This window comes from Anopheles maculipalpis, chromosome 3RL (genome assembly GCF_943734695.1).
Source record: "Anopheles maculipalpis chromosome 3RL, idAnoMacuDA_375_x, whole genome shotgun sequence".
Taxonomy (NCBI): Eukaryota; Metazoa; Arthropoda; class Insecta; order Diptera; family Culicidae; genus Anopheles; species Anopheles maculipalpis.
The window spans coordinates 91107707-91126805 of NC_064872.1; the positions used below are offsets into that span (position 1 = coordinate 91107707).

Here is a 19099-nt window from a genome sequence, read left to right on the forward strand (position 1 = left end):
GTACATGACTTCGCCTTGAGAGTGATTGTGACGGAAATCCGGAAATAGCCTCAGCGCCAACGTAGTGACCGAAAACACGTTCCAACAAAATAATTATTGGTCAGCCGGCCGATGCATCAGCATAACATTGGCCCGAACAACCTTCACGATTCTTGAAGATCATTATCGCAATAGCGCCGAGCCCTGGGAGCAATAGTTTTTGGGTTTTGCTGTATATGCACGTCCCATACGTGCATCAGTGGGACGCCCGGGGAAGGGCAGGAGAGTTACGAGACATTGCAGCATCGATAGTGGTTTCTGCTTCTGCACTTGACTTACGAGTTCATTGTACAAGAGAAACGGCAACGCGGCATTTATTTGCTCGCATTGTGTGATTACTGTCGTTGGACCCATCTGAAACAGGCTCAATAAAACACTTGCTCGAAGGAAACGACTCTCGCACGCATGACGCATGAGACCCCGTGGTGGAGACCGTGCATCAATTTATGAGTTGTTGAAGGATATTTACACACCCAAAGCAGGCGCCAAACGGCTAGCTTCAGTGGAAATAATGTGACAGAAGAAGCCAAAGAGAGAGAAAGAGAAGGAAACCTAGAAGAAGCCATATGTTGAAGGCGGTCACTTATGACGACTAATGAGCCATTCTGTGGCTGACCTTGGGAAAGGATGTTCAATTTATTGGTTCCTGCTTTCGATGTGCCGAGTGTTGTTCGGCCGTGGTTCACCTGTGTTCCTGTGGCGTTTTGCTGCACTTCGCATACGAAAAACATGTCCGGAAGATGCCCGGCGTAAGTTTGATTGTTCTATTAGACATCATGCCGGCGCAATTTTGTTGGGAGGAGCGACTCCAGGGTCATTCCAGCATTGGAAGCTTAGAGAGTGGTACCTCAGTGCTCTTCTTTGGAGGGGGGATCCCATTGTAAGTGTGCGACGATCGTTAATCCATCCATCCGACAGTTTGGTGTAAACAGGAAGCAGAAGCTACCGCAAGTGTACAATGTCTGGATGTGAGGATCATTAAACAAATTGAGTAAAATTAAAATAAATGAAGCAAATCGCATAGTGTATAGGAAAGGGAAAATCGCACCACCATTAGAGCCGGTACTCGGTCGACTTCTAGAGTGTGTCAATTAGTGAGCAAACATTCGATGTTGATAGTTGCTCTCGAATGGTGGTCCTCGGAAATTCCCCAATTTTGCGGATGATTAGCTTTTGTTGAGAAATTGTGCTCTTGATTTTTGCATCTGGAGGGAACTTCCTTCAGAGTGTAAAAAAGAACTCCTAGACAAATGTCTCTTCTTCACAAGTTACAAAAAATCCCGCCAAATGTCGAACAAAAGAATATATTACAAACGACTTCCCGTTTTACATTATGTCAACACGTTCATTGATCCGTTCACTTCTCTAAGCTTCCATTCCCTTCGGGCCTAGTCGGCCGCCCAGCTCCACAGGGAAAGTGTTGACATCTCAATTCTCAACTCACCCAGTCTCTGGGGTTTTGGGGCAAGAAAGGGGTACAAGATACAAGATGGATGACCGCGGTGTGTACCCCCGCGCACGTCAGGCAATTGTGTAGATCAGCAAATAAATGCGTAAGTCGACGGTTTGCCGACCATCTGGTGGACAGAAGACCTACTGTCAAATAGTGTTTGTGTGTGCTATTTCTTTTCGCACGACCCAAAACCGACGGCCATAGAGCAAGGAGCTGAAGTACACACGTATAAGACTCGTGTGCGTCAAGTCGTGCGCGCGTATTCTTCTTCACCAAAAGAAATGGTTGAATCGGTTTCGATCACTCCTCGTTCGCTGGCGCTTCAAACCACATAGCGGGACGCTACTATCGACAGATTTGTCTTGTCTCGACTGAAGGAGCATCGTGTAAATATTGACGTGAAGCGTTGCAAATCGTTCGCGGAGCAGGTCGTCCAGTTCGGCAATATTTGTTTGCATAACATTAGCAAGCATCACCCACCCCGTCTCCAGCCCGCCGGCTCACAGTGAAGAGGTGAAGATTTCAGAAACTTCCGGCTGCAAACATCGCGCTGGGTCAATTAGTAGTAGCTATTTGTGGAAAGTTTTTTAAGCGGATGCTGTTGTTTCAGTGCAGCGCCATGGGTACTTTGTATTGAAAGTCGCTTGTTTTAGAGCCTGTTTGAAGATGAGCGTGAAATATTTTTAACCTCCAGTTCGATAATAATAGGGAATGTTTCTTCTTCAGAGTGATCACGATCTCTAAGCGTCGATTTTGATGATGAGTCGTTCATGCGATCGTGTGTATGTGAAAATGTCGAATGGTTAGAAGAAATTGGTACTTAAAAATTCCCATCAGTCATGTGGCTTTATTAAATCGTGGTTGTTCGTTCGTTCGTGACTGTGAATGGGATGTGCAAAAATCCGCAAAAAAGAAATGCAATTATTAATTGTTGGTGCGGAAAACAGTTTAAAGTGAGCTAATTTCGCACCTTAGTTCTCTCTGCTTCGTGTTGTTCTTGCTCGAATGGAATAAAAACAAAACTTGCTGCTGCTGCTGCTGCTGCTGATGTGTGTGTTCTGTTGTGTTCGGCCTGCGAAAAAACAATTTTTGCTCTGCCGAATGTTTGTTTGCTGAAGGAAAATGAATTCCTTTTTCGATTAAAATTAAAACAGCACCATCGTCGCACCATGTTGTGCTGTCTTATCGTACCAAGATCGAACGCAAGTCGGTACATCGTGTGATGTGTGGTTTCCTTGGTCGCGATCTGTGATCTCTATCTCTGCTGTGAATGTTGTGTCTCTGTGTGTGGGATGGAACAAAAGGAAATAATCGAAACTGATGTTGATTCTTCCTTTTTACCTATTATCGTATCATTGAAGGAAGTATAAAAATTGTGTATTTGAGTGAAAATAATTTCTTGTCCCTCTGGTTGGGCGACCGTGTGTGTGTGCGTGTTTTAGTGCTTTGAAGTGAAAATAGAAATCAGCAAAACCTTACACCTACCAGAATCAATGAAAAATCAATCGATTCGTTGTGGCGCTTAAGTCGCCGAAAATTTAATTCCGAAATTGCTGGTTCCACCTGGAATACATCGCCACGCCAAGATGAGCGTCAACGAGCAGCCAACCGATTTCAGTTTCAAATCGAGCAAGCTGGTTATCCTGAAGGATCTGAAGGCAAAGCTGAAGGGCTATCTGTTCACCGTATGTAATCCTTACGTTTCTTACAAATGTTTTTATTTTCTTGTTCGGCCTTATTTTGTGTGTGATGGAGTTGATGTTTTAAAGATATTGGTGGAGCCTTGGCAACATAGTAGGAGTTGTTGTCTTACAAGGTTTGAGAGCAGATCTAGACGAGTGAAGGCCTAAAATAAACTGATACAAGAGAATTGCAGGCAATATTCTTAAATAGTTATCACGGAGCAGAAAGACACCACATTATTGTGGTATTAATTAAGCAATCTAAACCTTTAAATCATTGAAATGCTCACCACTTATCAATGATAGATAAATTTTACCACAAATCATGATAAAGCAACTCTCCCAACCCTTGGCTCTGGCTGTATAACATCCAAATTTGAATGAGTACTTCACAGATTTGCGTACCAAGTTTATTGCTCCTTTACTGTACGCGAAAATGGATCGTTTTAGGGTACGTTCTTAACCTTCTTCTGTTTACTACTCTCTCCTGGGCACATTTTTACAGTTTAATTACATCCGTCCTTCGCAAATGTGAACTGTGGGGTAGCGTGTGCATGTTTACGTTTTGCATTTATGGCCCAATAGTAATACCCCGTGAACCCGCTGCCGTTTCGTGTTCGTTGGTCTGGAAGCGGTTCTGAGTTCTCACGCTGTTAATGCAGTGTTTAGCAACTTGAACAGGGACATTAGAGCTATTATCGAATGCTATCCAAAATTCTTTCTTCATTAAACGAAGGTAAAGTCCCTCGCATTTTGAAATTGCATATGCTTATAAAATCTGTTCAGAAAAAAACAATGGAAGAACAGAAAACAAACCAAGAACTCCATTTTTCTCGCCTTTATCGCTAATTTAAGCTGCGAAATCTAACATCTTTTTGTTTTGGGGGAAGTGTTATTTCCTTCCTTCAAATGTTCTTCTTCCTCCCTGCATACCGAAGCAATAATCGTACATTTACCCCCAGGAGGGGGAGTGCTGAAAATCATCGCATCCAATGTTTGGCAACAATCAATGCGGAAGGAATCTGGCAGGCAAGAAGAACAGAACCATCTCATGGTGGTCGAAATCGAACGGTAAATTACTCGCCTCCCATCCCACATCCGACACGATCGTTTGATTGATCTTCGCCTCGTTCCCGGATCGAATTAATCGATCGGAAAGCTTCCACTGGTTCCACAACTTCCTTCGGCCTATTTCCTTCGCTTGTTCGTGCGCGCGTTTGGGGGTCAAAGTATGGTTACACGGCAGTGCAGTGCTGTTGCTGCTGCTACTACTTCGTAATGGGAAAGGGGAAAACCACAACAACACATACGTGTGTGCCCGGTAAGAGCTTTCCGGAGCTCCAGATGGGGCGAAAGAATTGAAATCAAGTAAGTAACCTCCCCCAATTGAGCCTCTCCAAAAGGGGAAGGCGTTATAATTATAATACAAGCGGAATGTGGGGAGAGTAGGCCACGTGATTAGTTCCTTTTTTTTTTCTTTCGGACGAGGTGCGCACGAGTTCCGTTAGAATTGGAGTCCGATTCGATCAGACGAAGTAAGGCACGGTTGTTGGTTGTTGTTTTGTTCACACATTAAAAGAGTTCTTTTTTTTCGGGGGCATCGCTTCAATCCTTACGTAGAAGGGCTAGGAGGTGATCGATAAAGCTTGAACTATTTTTAAAAGCTTTAATTTTTACCCACCTTGGCAAGGCAACGGAGGGTAGCTTATTCACGTGTACATCATACCCACGGAAAAAAACGTTTGACGTCCTCAATTTTCGTTCGTGTGCTGGTTCGCTGCCCAAATTACGGTCAATCAAGGGTTTATGTGAAATCGATTGTGACTAAATATGTAATTCGGGAATGGTTTTGTTATTGTTTGCTTGTTTCCTGCATCTTTACCCGATCCACCAACCAACTGTCGGCAACCCAACCAAACTTCATTCATGCCTTGCTGTTGAGCATGTAATCGCCAGTGAGTGAGCGGGTCTTTTCTGGGCCAACAGGTTTACCAAGTGCTTTTGTCGGTGGGTGTGGAAAGTCATGAAATGCATAATAAATAAGCTTAATGTGTATGCCTCCGAATGTAGTAATAGGAGCGCGTGCGCATTCGATGGCCACTGGTGTTGTGTGCATTGAAATGCGATTAGAAACGCGGTGACAGGAGGCTGGTCAGACATCCTTGAAGGTAGACCACCGGGAAAAGCGTCCAACTGCAATATTGAATCAATATTAGCCTTGAACCATTCAACGCAGAAGGTAGCAAATGGGCTGTTGAGGATGAACAACATAATGCTCTTGTAATAGTTGTCTTACATTTTTGGTTGTTAGTGTGACAATTATGGCTTAGGAATTATGAGCTTTGAGCTAATCGAAAGATACTGTTAACCATGTCTTACAAAGGATACATTAAATGTCCTTTTTTGTGAGACTATTTTGTCGTTATCTGTCATGAAATATCGTTTATAATGCAGTTAATATCAAGCTTCACAAACATTTTTCCTTGAAGACTAATGACGATACCCAATAACCCCTGTCCAATACCTATTTCTGCTACATTAAACGATTAGCTGTTAACAGCCTTCACCGAAGGAATTTAATAAGAGATAATGATTTAATCCTGCTCCAGTGTGAAGCAACCATTTTCTTAATGGAACGCCTTCTTTCATCCTTCGGCTCGCGGCTGCTTCGCTCCACAAAGTGATGAATTTGGTCCCGAAACGAATCGACAATCCTCTATCCCAGACCGACCTCCCAAGACTCCGGGAGGAGGAGGTTAATGAACCGAACGGGGTTAAACTCGTCCGCCCAGCATTATTGGCAGAAAATTGGCAGAGGCACAGCAGTTCCAGCAGCGTTGTTGTACACCAGAGATCCCTCCAAATTGTGAGAGAGCTTCTCAGGCCACCACAGTACCCCCTCAAGGCGGGAAATTGAAGGAAATACATACGCGTAGCAGTTGTATTGGCAGATCATTGGGTTGAGATGGTTGGAAGACTCCCCAACCAACACCAACAGGGCCCAGTGAAAGGTTAATCGATTACTTTTGTTGCCACCGCACATTGCACCTCGCATTTCCCTCTGTGCGTGTCCTCTGCCTGCAACGGTGGGTTTTCCACCCGTCTTTTTGTATTTTTGGAGTCAGTTTGCTTTTGTTTTGTGTGCTGCACTTTGTGTCGGTGTTTCTCAGCGGTTTAGGCCGATATTTTTTCCCAGCTCAAATTAGCCCGCACTAACAAGCGGTGGCCTGAGTTTGGGATGGGTTCGGTACGCAATTCGGTGTGTTCTCCAACGCTTACTGTTTTCCCTCCCACAAAAAGGGCTTGTAGTTAGTGACCAAGCAACCTCTCGCGACCCGCTAATTATCGTGCCCATAATATATAGATCGACCCAATCGTCTCGTTGTGACGCTTCGCGTGCTTGTAGGGTCGCTTCTCGGTAGCGGAGAAATCTCGTAATTGCATGATAATATTGCATCGCTCGCGCGCGCACCCTTAGCGGTGAAAAGGTTTACAGATCGGAATGAAATCTTTAGAAACTACGCCCTTAAACCCACACACGGGAAAGTGAAGTCTAAGTTTGTTGCGCGCGTGTTGCCAGCAGACTATTCCCTGCTTTTTTTTTCGGGCGAGAAGCTTTAATCATGCAAAAGGTGTTTGAAACAGTCAAGCGCACCGACAAAATCTAACACAGTGTAGATCAAAATTACTTTCACTCGTTCAAGGAGGGGAGGCACCATGAACCAGAGCCCTTAGATGTCGTGTCGGTGGAGAACGGGACGCGATAGGACGCGGGCGGTTTAGAAAATAACTCTCGTGAGTCCTTTCTCTTTCAGCATAACTATGTTGGCACGAAACAAGCCAACGTCCCGGTTCTTTGTTTTCTTCCGGAGGTTTGCTGGTGATATAAGCTGATTCGTCATAAGAGCTGGTAGAGCTGGCGGCAACATTATGTTACGAAAACGCTTCGAACGAAAAGCTACTCGCTCGGAGAGTGAGATACAGGGCTAGGGACCAGCTTAGCGATAAGATCGGTAATTTAGTTGATATATCTTGCGAGCGCATTGAGAAGGTGTCGAAGTGCCAGAGCAGCGTCTAGAGTGGTTCCTAAGATGTAACAAACGGAAGGATTAGGTTACCCGTTTACCTATTAGCTGTTATGTTGCTGAATCGATAAAAAAGATAAAATCTTCTAAAATTGCTCATTAATGCTTTGAGGGTCAGGCTCATTAATCTATATAAAAAATTGAATACTCTAAAATGCTAAGGAAAATAAGATATGATAAAAATAACAGACAACCCAGTTTAATAGCTTGAAAATATCTCCTAAACACTTTTTCCGTCATACAAATAGACAAAATAGTTCACCAGCTTTAAGCAGCAAAATGGTGACAATTATTTCAATTATTGTTAAGCCCTTTCTGCACATTAGCAACACTAGCATGGACTATCACAACGAAGAAAGCTTTCGAGTCTTTTCGACACCCTGCTCCAAATATCCTAAAAGCCTGACGAGTGCTGGTGAGTGCCGATTAGCTGGAAACGAAAGCACGTACGCCTAAAGTCAATTTAAACCCGGCCCAAACCGATAACAGCCCTTGTTACTACAGCCGCTGCAGTTGGTAGAAGCACCCCAAGCTGTGTTTTGCCGCAGCGCTGTATATCAGGACATTATATCCATCCCTTCAGACCAAGACCGTACGCTGCCAGGCAAGGACAACGTGTGTACGTGAGTACGAGGAGGCTCTGGTTTTGGATCTCCGTCCGCCTCAACAGTGTGGGACACGCGTGAGTGAACGCCCTTACGGTTGGTGGTGTTTGTTGGTGGCCCCGTATGCTATCGATAAAATATATGATAATTGGATTGTCGCAACGAACGGGCCAACGCTCGATGCCCCTCGAAGCCGGTCGGCCATTTCCGAATGGGGAGAAACGTCCACCGGTTTGACGTTTGCCCAGGATCACCCTGCGTGTGTGAGTGTGAATGAGACATTCAAGCCAATGGCCAGGCTAGGTCACACGCGGTCGGGTATTAGATATTCCGACACCGTATGCATTTTTGGGTCGAGTTACAAATTCTTTCCAATTTCACCCCTTGGATTCTACAGTACCCTTAAACCCGAACGTGAAAGAGTAAAAGAGCAGTGTTTTTTGGTCATCGGCCGAGGAAGATTCCGTCATTGCATCAAACCATATTTGAAACTGGATGACTTGTCGTGCGAGATGGAATGTGAATTACGTTCTTTTCCGAAACACTCCGAAAAGCTTTTTGCGTTTGAAGTGGAATGTAGACGACATTAGTATACACACGGCGTCTTGGCAAACATATCTTCATGGCCCTGGTCCTGGTTGATCATCGGTCCCCGGTGCTTAGACCCGTTCTCGCAAAAGGAAGAAAGTGTAATGAGCAAATCTAATTACCAGCTCGCTCAAGTCCGTGACCTGGAAGTGTTTAAATTGCTGTTCCCCATCTGTACACACCGGGTGGGAAAGGATGGAGAGCTTGCCATCTTCTCTGCCCAGAGCACATGAAGCTTGTCCTTCGGGAGGAGGGGCAACATTTTTGCTTCATCTTCATCTACATCGCTCTGAAAACTGATCCTCTTTCGTGTGATAGCGTGTGAATCCGCGACATGATTTGAATACGATTTGTGTACTACTGATTTGCTTCTACATTTGCAACCTTCCTAACATGCCGATCCTCGCGGCAGGGGTGTTCTTCATTAGCGAAGGCGTTTCTGTCCCACCTGGGGGAGTTGTCGTGTGTTGTTCTCTCCAGTTGCATCGCAACGGCATGGGCGTGTGGAAGCCGTGAAAAGAAAATCGAAAGTGGCATCCCGCGAAGAGAACGAAACCGGCTATCTCCCACGGATTTCGTGCCACTCGCTCACAGCAGGAAGGCGATGGAATACATCGAACTCATCCCATGCTCGAGATGTAGGCTGCTGCCTGGTGGTTGCAAAAAGATTGGGTTTCGAGCAATTTATCGAACGTTAATCGATTTAAGGTTCAATCGGATGCAATCTTGCCTTGTTTCCTTGTGCAGCAGTGCTGCCAGTGCATACTTTGTCGTTGTCCTCGTGTGCTCTGTACCGTGATTGCCAATGATCGCAGTGGTTTAGTCCTCCCAGCAGGGTGTCCTCTTGTGGCGCGTCTGTCTTCTTGTGGTGCAGGTTATGAGCGATGTTTAGGTCATTAGTGACTGGATCAGTATGGGGGAAGGTTCGAACGCTTCCGAACTATTTTGCACGTCTAGTCTTTAGAGACATCGAGAGGATAGCGATAGATTTGGTATCATAATGTAGCAAGGTTATCCACTTTGGTTTATTAGTATAGGTCGTTTGTTTTGGCCATGAATAAACGCTTCAATAAAGACTACATTTTAAAGATTTTAGTAGCAGTATTTGTCTCTCAAGACAAATGCTTTAATATTCTGGGAAAACGATGGGTAAGGTTGAATATTCCAAGTGACTGGGATGTTCAACGTTAAGAGAATGACACTCGATTACTTGGGTGATTCAATGGGTTGATCAGTTCAGTATGTTATAAGACATTTGCTTTATCATTCCATTCTATACTAAACCTAAATGCTCTATTTATCTCCTCCTTCTTGTAAATAAAACACTTCTCCAACAAGTCATCACAGTTCCAATAATTTCTCTCCCCTTTTTATGGTGATAAGAATTTTATTGCACACGAACAAAACCGTAGACCGGACAGACCGGAGTTAGATGCTTACCAAAAAGGCGTACCCCGTAAAAAATGCTTCCAGTTTCACTGTTGATAACCTCACGCCCGCCAAATGGTTCTAGCCATTGGCGTCGTGACTGTTGACACAAGGTGCCGCGCATATCTTTCGTTATCTGCCTATCGTCGATTTGCTCCCGAACCAAACCGCCTGTTGTCCCACTAGCATTTTAGTTCGGCATCGGCTTCTGACACCGTTCGTTCGCCAGGATGTTCGGTTCTATTGGGAATGTTTAAAAAGTAGTCATAAATAGTGGGTTCTCGGTGCGTGAAGAGATTTGTTGCCTTTAAGATGTCAGTGTCTGGTTTCGTAATGCACTTCCGGTTGTAAAACGGATAAGATGGGTAGTGTTGTAGAGACAATTGGAGTTTAAAGGCGTTACGAGGAGACGATGGAATTTAATTCGATGTCAATTTGTGTTATTCGCGTGTTACTCTACCATAAATGTAACGAATCGTATCGCTAACTGAAACTTGCATTATTGCATTCGAAGTGACAACGATCAAAGTGTAATGGAAAGGAAGTTACCACCCTACGGTCGTTCGGAAAAGTGTTTTCACTCGTGTTTGTTTTGGTTTATCTGTTTCTCCACCCTGTGTCCCGACGTGACCAGTGCAAACTACCGGAAATGTATCTTATTGGCACACACGTATCTGTGCTCGAAATAGCGTGCACGGGTGCAATTTTCACATGATCTCTATCTCTGTGTGGACCTAAACCTTCCGTCGACCCATACACTCACACCCGGTTTTCCTCACATGGGAAACTAAACCATAACGATAAAGTTTCGATCAAACGCAAGCAGAGCAGAGGGAAAGAAGAGCACAGAAGAAAACAAACAACTACAAGCAGATCAAACAAGACTCTACAATGTACGGCGTTTGATTGTAGTAAACGCTTCATTAGAGCAAGCCCTCGCGCTCGCGCGCTCTGGAAGCAAATAGGATCGGTACTACCAACACTTGGACAGGTTAATGTTTGGTAATGGTTCACAAGATAAGATAACACCGGGCCGATAAAGACGTCCACCTGCAATAGCATTCTCTCACGTGGGGTTGCAGTACGCCACCAAGTGAGGAATTTCCATAATTCATTTCAAGAAGCATTATTTAGTACATCTATTAGTACACAGCTTTTTAAACCAGCTTTGAATCGACTCGAAGTCTCGGATGCAAAGCGATCTAATGGTCCAACGTTTTTCAAAACACCCACCCTGTCGATCGCAACCAAAGATCGGCAGTTCAGCACGACTGCTACTTAACACCTCTGCGCGCGTAGAAACCGAAAACGACTTTTTTTCGCGCGATCCCTCTCACCCACCCGCTTTGCTTTCTTCCGTGGTGGGCCACCAAACGGAAGGATTGGGATGGCCGTGAATGGGTGCGAAGGCTGGATGGCAATGGCCAGAAATGGCGTTCGAGGGCAAGGACCGGAATTTGCCGTACGCTTGCCAGTTTCTTTTACGTCTTCATACCCTTACCGGTTGGCTTGGACAGTCTCACGATCCACGCGGGGTACGCAAAGTTGCGCAAACGGTGACGACGATCTCCACCTTCGAGCGAGCGCGTGTCGGCATGCAAGTTGATCGCGTGCGCACTCATGAAGAGGCACACTCTACACTATCCCTCTCATCAGCACATCCACACACACACACACACCCTAATATGTCTCGACGTAGAAGACGGTTTTGGCGTCCCGGCGCGTCTGTGTGCCACAACACATTATGCATTCAAGACACACGAAAGATGTCGACGACCAAAAGTCCCGTGAAGAGTGAAAGAAAGACTATTTGCGAACGTTTCGCGTGTTTTGAGGAGTTTTGAGGACAAAAATCCCGGAGGAAGTGAAGAGGAGAAGGTTTACACTAATCTTCTTCAGGTGACGATTTAGACTCAACACAATCGCGACCGGAAGAAAGTAATTAGACGGTGAAATGAATGGATGCGTTCCGAATCTCCCCACACTGTGGCGCACACCGCTGATCCCATCAATCAGACACAATTCAATGTGTGTTTGTGTGTGTGTGGATTGTGCAGCGATCTCCGCCTTCACAATAGCGTGCAAATATCAATTTCCAAAGCAATGACACAAGCCCTGCAACATAATAGCTTGGGTTGGGATCTCTAACGACCAAAACCCACACACGATTATGCTTTATGGACGGCGCTCATCGATCGAACCTCGCTGTGAGCTCGTGATTTGCTGGCGGGAAGCAACCTACGGGCCTGCGCTACGCTCATTAGGTAGTTCCCGTTTTTGTCTGCTTTGAAAATGTGTGTTTTGGAAGTCTCTCCAGAGGAAGCCCCCTCTCTCCAGTCTCTAGGAAGAGGTAGGAAGCAGGAGTTTAGTACCTAGGGAGAGGTGCAGGAATGTCTATTTTATGAGACATGATTTATTGTCTCGGTGAAAGGGGAATGAGATCGGGAAATTCCCCAACTCCTCCGTCACTAAACTATTTAGCCATTTGGTGGTGGAGATTCCGCTAATCTCCACGGTGGCTACAGGGGCCACTTTCACTTTCTTCCTGTGTGTTGCTGTGTTGCTACGATCGACATTAGTCTCTCTGGGTCCGTGCCGGGATCAGTTCACTACGCTCCTCCATGCGTGAGACATAGAATACATGATGGTGAGAAGATTATGTCCATTAGTCAACCACAGTAGCAGCTATTTATTGCTGGTTGATAATCCCGATCGCAGAAAGAAGCATCTGGATGGCAGACTCCCTAAGTCCTGGACTTACTAAAATAAGACATCGAACATACACGTGTAGGTGTGTGTGAGATTAATTAGTGCCAGATATCGGTCCAACTCAATGATGCGTGATCGTACGCTACAATTAATCCTGTTAACGAAACATTTGTCACGTATTTATTTTGTGACGTCCAACGAAACAGGAAAAAAACTTCAATCCTTCCTCAAGGGCTCAACACTCTAAATATGCATATAATCAATTAAGCTTTGCTTGAACTTCTCCAGTGTTCGAATGCCTAATGAGACAGACTAATGTGCCTTCTCTCACCGTTTTTGTATAAGACGCACGTCCCCGAAAGAAAAGAGTCAAAGTTTTGGGCCGGGCTATTCTCGGGTTTCTTTTGGGCGTAAGTATAAAAACCACCCCAGGGGCATCCAATGTTCGGGGCACCGTTTTTTGGCTGTTGAGCAATCGCGGTTTGGCCGTTTTTCGGTGCTTTGTTTCAACCGAGCGAGTCCTCTTTCCTTCTCAGAGTTTTGGGTTCACAGTTTTGAGATTCGCACACACACAAACACGCGCGCGGGAACAAAGTGAAAGTTTTATGCGAGACTCTGTGTCGATCTTTTCTTTTTTTTTCTTTATTAACGTCACATTCTTCACCAAAGCCCACAGTCTTTCGTCTGTCTCCTGGTGTGTTTAGGTTGCAGTTTTTTTGCGTTAGTTTTTGTTTGCTGCTTGCAGGATACGCCATCGCGTATTGTTTCCTTTGTTATTTGGAACCACCCGCAGATCGTCATACTCTCTGCATAACAAAATGGTGATGGAGAAGTGGAGAGCAAACACCTCCCACGGTCTAATGAACGATTGATGAACGACGGCAATGAAATCACACAATCGGAAGAAAAGTAAAAGTTTTGATAAAGTTTTAGCGACGCTGAACGGGAAAAGTTTGGCGCCTATTGGCTGGGTGTGTTTGCAATTGTGTGTGTGTGTGTGTGTTAGTACGATTTACATAATTGCAAACTAACTTACTGCTGTGTTGATTGAGGTTGTGTGGGAACGAACGGATAAAGGTTCTTCAAAGTCAACGAAACAATTAACTTAATCAAGAATTGAAATGGTGTCGAAGAGAAAATAATCAAATAAATGAAAGCTCCGTAACTATCAATCAACGATGTAACTGTACAGAGGGTTAAGATGGACAAGATGAGTCCACCATTGGACGCCTTGTAGAGCTATTCAAATCATCTAACGATCCTTCTGTAGGATAAACTAAGCGTTTTCGTTCACGGCTAACGGACTAATCTCGTTTATTCCAGGTTGATGGGCCTACTGCTTCCTACTATTTCTCCAATATGACGTTCTAGAGATCGAAGATGACACAATAATAGTTCCAATTAATTTACACTGTGGATAACAAGAAAGTAAACTACGACACGCACTTAATCTCAACTCCCAGTGACTCACAAACATGAACAGTTGAAATGCTTGATCGTGCTATCATGCACTTTTGCAATACGATCGGACGGGAAAGACCCTGCGCCCGTTGCATGTTTACTCTTCCGTTTCCCACTGCGTAATGAGCATTACACAATTGTATGGGATGGCAAAGTGGAAAACTGGTAGGAAAATCCTATCAGTGCTGGTAGGAAAATCCGGATCAGAAATGTACCACTAACCGGCTCGTGATGCGTGTGTGTGTGTGTTATGTTGCGGAGATCAATTAATATAAATTAAGGGTGTGCCAACACACGCACAACACAGCAGCAGCCAGCCAGCCCCCCGTCCATGAGATCACACCGGGACACGACGATGTCTTCTAATGAGACATAATGTAATCGGTTTGTTGTTGCACTGTTTGATGCATTTCCGGTATTTGTATCGCGACGTTTTGCAATGAGTCGGACAGACGGGTGGTCTCTGCTGCACGATTGCTGCCGGACTTTACGCTAAAAGTGAAACCATAATTTCTGAACGTGTTTCGTATAGGTCAGCATCGGTCGGTGCGTGCATTTAGTGAAGTTACACGCGGGGTGATATTTGTATACGTTGCCGTAGCCCTCCCCCCGAATTCCCACCAACCCACGAGATGTGTTTGTGTGTGTACAAGTGCATCCGGGTTCCGGGTTGACGCAGCGTTAGTGATCCAGCGCAAGTGATTTAATTTCGATATAAATAGCAAATTTCCCCCGCCATCCGCGCGTCGGTACTACAGTGTGTTTCCCATTTCTCATCGTACGGCAAACTAAACCACCGTTACCTTACCCTCGGTTCTCTTCCGTCGGACGGTTTTTGTTCGGTCGATCGTTCCGACACGGGCTGCATGTTACGTCGACGAGTCGTGTACATGTAAAAAGTGTGACTTACAGCGCAAAACGCCCGAGAAACGCACGTACGCCGATGTGTGCCGCAGTGTGTACAGTACAGTTTGCTCCAAAAACACAACGACACACCGAGGACACACAGTCACACGCGGCATATGATGCGAGCGGGGGAAAAAACAAGTAGCAAAAAGTAAATCAAGCAGCAAAAGTAACTGCACACTCCCGGAGGAGTAGGTCTCTCGGCGCGTGTTGTGTTGTTGAAGCAACCCTAGAGGAAGGGCATCGTCAAATCTCCACCAACAGGCCATGGCACTGTACATAACGGAATACAACAACCGCTATCGGAAACGACGACGGAGCCGCGTGTTCAGCACCTGCGTCAGTGCGGCCGTCGTCGAAAAGGTAACGGAACAGAGCAGCCCAATCTGCGCCCAGACTCACACACAGCCCAGATTCATCCACAGAGAGGGAGAGCGAGTGGGACAGAGATGCCGCGGTTCCAATCTTTTCCCGATTAATGCTCGCGGTTACCCTTTTTTCATCCACAAACGCTTTCCGGTGTAGCTAATTCGCGCGCTAGTAAGGGATGACGGAGTCCCCGGGATCGTTCACTTCCCTTCCCCCCCCCCCCCCCCCCCCCTTAAGCGAGTGTGAGGCGAGAAATTTCGGCCCAAAATCCGTTCCATTTCCTTGCTCCACATCGCTTGTATACGCTTCTTCTCACGGTCGATTCTTAATGCGAATGATACAGGCGAAACAGCAGCAGTGCATCAGGTCGAAAATAATGGTCTGCTTTATCTTCGCTTCGAACGTTACTTCTCTTCATATGGTTGTTGTGCACTGCTCTGCCAGCAGCGGGTCGGTACAGATAACCCGGTGCCGAGGAAGGTATCACTGGCTAGCTCGTTGGCTTAATCTGCTAATTTGGAAGGTTTTATTGCAATAACGTGATCCATACTTAAAAGCCACAAGAGGCCCAATGTAGATGATGTAGCAACGATGACAGCGAGCATTACAATCATTTCCGCTAGATGCGAATTACTCTTTTATTTCGTTCGCCTTTCGAATGACAGAATAGTAAAGCAAAGTTTGCTTACTATGTCACTGTATAGAATTCTTGAGAGCACATTCACAATGTAAATTTTCGCCATTGAAAGTTTGATCATACATTCCTCTATTTTGTTTTTGGTGAATTTCAAAAACATTAAATCTAAAGAAACACGAATATCTTCGCAATTATTCATGTTTTCCTAAGTATTCCTACAACACCGCCCGAGTCTCAACTCATTCCCCATAACTTATTACAAAATCTTCAACAGTCCGTAGCTGAAATTGATATTCCAACATATTTTCTCATTTTTACAACCATTCTCCATCGCGTTCTTCCATTGCGTTGGTACATAAATATCACTTTCCATCCGGGACATTCGTTCCCGAAGTTTATGCGTGTTCGTTCAGTACTGCGACAATCGTGGCTGGGTGATGCCGGCAGCAACAGCAGCAGCACCAGCGTATGGCGCATGAATATGGAAATGTGGTACATTTATGCAAACAATTTGTATTCCAAAATACCTCCACTTCATCCCGTCCCGGGACACTCACTCGCAGACAGTCTGGTCGGTCGGTTAGGTTAGGTTCGGGTTTACATGCAGCGTTTTCACCCATCGGCTGCGGAATAAATAATTGAGGTTTCGAGAACTTCATCCCAATCGAGAAATGGTTACGGTGTGCTTGTAAGTAAATGTGTTGCCGATAACTTTTGCCAACACGTGTGCTCCGGTACCTAGAACTGTCCGTTGAATAGATGTCACTGGTACACTTAAATGAAATTTAGTGGTCTCCTGCCACCGTTCGCCAACTGGGCGGACATTAAAAGTCAGAGCGAGAGTGTGAAGGAATAGCGAGTATCCCAACATTGGCCAACGCGTGTGATTTATCTTCCCGCGAAACCATGATGTCACTTTCATGGTCATTTTCTGGCTCACATTGCCTTTTGGAGGAGGGTGAATCTGGTGAAAACGAGCAACAAGCTTACCATTTTCTTACGCATCCATTTAGTTGGGCGAAAAGTTTGTCCATTTATCTTAAGAATTGGTGTCCGCGGATGACAAATTATTATTCTCCGTCTCCGCCATCTCAATGCACACAAGCGTACAGCCTGTGAAGTAGCCTCAAAACACTTGGGGATGTCTCTCCACGGCTTGAGAAGAATCAAGTTCAAGTTCGGGGCCACAATGCTAGCTGCCATGGTCACCCGATTTTCCGCCAGCGATTCAAGATGGGGACAGACCGATAAGAGGTTTTCATAGAGTAGACGCGCTTTCGTCGAGCAGCAGCCAACGGTACACCACTCGTGTCCGCGCGTAGTCATCATTTGTGTAGTAGGGTCAAGTGCTCACAAGCCCCCGTGCTCAAATGGCTCTTTTTGAATAACTTTTTGCGCTAGATGCTCCCCGCTCGAGATAGAGACCTTACTTTTAAGTGCTTTATTGTTGTTTTATTTTTGTGCGAGAAACAATATATCTTACCACAAACATCTGTTTTCTTCCGATTCGCATCCACAGGGCGATTACATCAAGCATCCCGTACTGTACGAGCTGAGCCACAAGTACGGTCTGCCGGACAATGTGTCCGAGCATCTGCTGCCCGACCGGCTGGAGGAGATCAAGGAGGCGATCCGGCGCGAAATTCGTAAGGAGCTCAAGATTAAGGAGGGCGCGGAGAAGCTGCGGGAGGTCGCCACTGATCGCCGATCGCTCTCCGACGTAGCATCGATTGTGAAGAAGAGCAACAATAAACTGGCTGAGCTCAAGTCCGAGCTGCACGAGCTGGAAAGCCAAATCATCCTCACCCAGGGCAACAGTGTCAGCAATAATGGGGGCCACGGTATGTATGCCATGTGATTTGTAGTATTTGTCTTCGGTAGAATGTGGGTCGAATCGAAAAGAGCCTTTTTTTACGCCTAAAGTTATGCTATTTGCGTCACTAAATTGCTTTGCCACTGAAAGTATGTATTTTATTGCCATACAATTGAATTTAAACGTCAGTAATGACACATTTGAAAAGAATCCAAGCTAAATAAGTAAAAACATATTGGATTCAAATGAAATCGTACACCGTGTGACACTGGTTGTCTACTGACAATACCGCCCGTGTCGGCACCGTATGGAGATAACAAACGGAACAATAATCTCATCTACGATTTCAACGCAGATTCGTGTTTCGTTTCGTGCTTTGTAATCAAACACCTTCACCGCGGCATTTCACAGCAACTAAATCCACCGAACATGTCGACAAAACGGTCCCAAAACTCTTGACAAGCGCCATGTGTAATACGACATAAAAATTGTTTGTAGTTATTTTTTTTATACAAGTTGACTGCACCCGCTGTAAACATTCTTATTATAGTTGAAAATCGTGAGAAGGTGCGAAAGAAGAGAGAGCGTGAGTGTGTGTACTTAGCTATTTATAATTATTGTACAAAAACAACTAAATTGGAAACCTCACACTGTAAAGTACGAATGCAGCTGAGAGAAGGTGTCATTAATAGAATAAAGTACAGTTTATTACTTTCTGACGCACCAGCCAGTCGAAGAAACGCCTGATTGGATCTTATGGATTAGTTAAGTCTATCTGCTGTTCGATCATACAAATGTATTGTATCTTTCTCTCCTAAAATTTTCACTCTCTCTCATTCTGCAAATCGCAGAAATCCCTTCAAGCAGATGATCGTCTCCAAAATTTTTGGCGGAATCTGCGCAAAACTTCCATTTGCTCATCTGAAACCTAGCAGCCGCTTCACGGTTGCGCACCATTAGAGGACCAGTTGTTCGTGAACATTCCGGTGTGGTTTGCTCTACCAACGCGAAGCTCTCTACCAATGCAATCGACCACGGGAGGTTCGTAAACACCACGATCCACGTATTTGGCGTTGATCTTGAAACAACGTAACGATAAAAAAGTAACGAGCTACACAAATTTTGAGCTGTTTTCATCTCACGATCACGAATAAAAAAGGTCAAACTGATTTATTGCAAACTCTTGATCACCATCCGTCACGTTTGACTTCATGGGGACGGAATTTCTCTGCGCTCCCGGTGATCCGGCGATCGGAGTGCATTCGTGTGTTCCAAGGACAGAAATAGAAGAGTCAAAATATTTGCTCCCGATGTTGATACGATA

At 45.2% G+C, this 19099-nt stretch overlaps 3 protein-coding genes across 4 annotated transcripts in view; 2 read left to right on the forward strand and 1 right to left on the reverse strand.

Moving 5' to 3' along the window:
- LOC126561808 (regulator of MON1-CCZ1 complex) overlaps positions 1-19099 on the forward strand; it is a 250519-nt gene that overhangs the window by 205617 nt on the left and 25803 nt on the right. The window lies entirely within an intron of this gene.
- LOC126562510 (glycerol-3-phosphate dehydrogenase [NAD(+)], cytoplasmic) overlaps positions 1-19099 on the reverse strand; it is a 211372-nt gene that overhangs the window by 120253 nt on the left and 72020 nt on the right. The window lies entirely within an intron of this gene.
- Positions 3046-19099, forward strand: part of LOC126561383 (serine/threonine-protein kinase N) — a 37311-nt gene continuing 21257 nt past the window's right edge. Inside the window, exons 1-2 of the mRNA XM_050217494.1 lie at positions 3046-3177; positions 17482-17803. Of these exons, the coding sequence (XP_050073451.1) occupies positions 3079-3177; positions 17482-17803 (421 nt within the window). The 5' untranslated portion in view covers positions 3046-3078. The remainder of the gene's footprint in view (positions 3178-17481; positions 17804-19099) is intronic.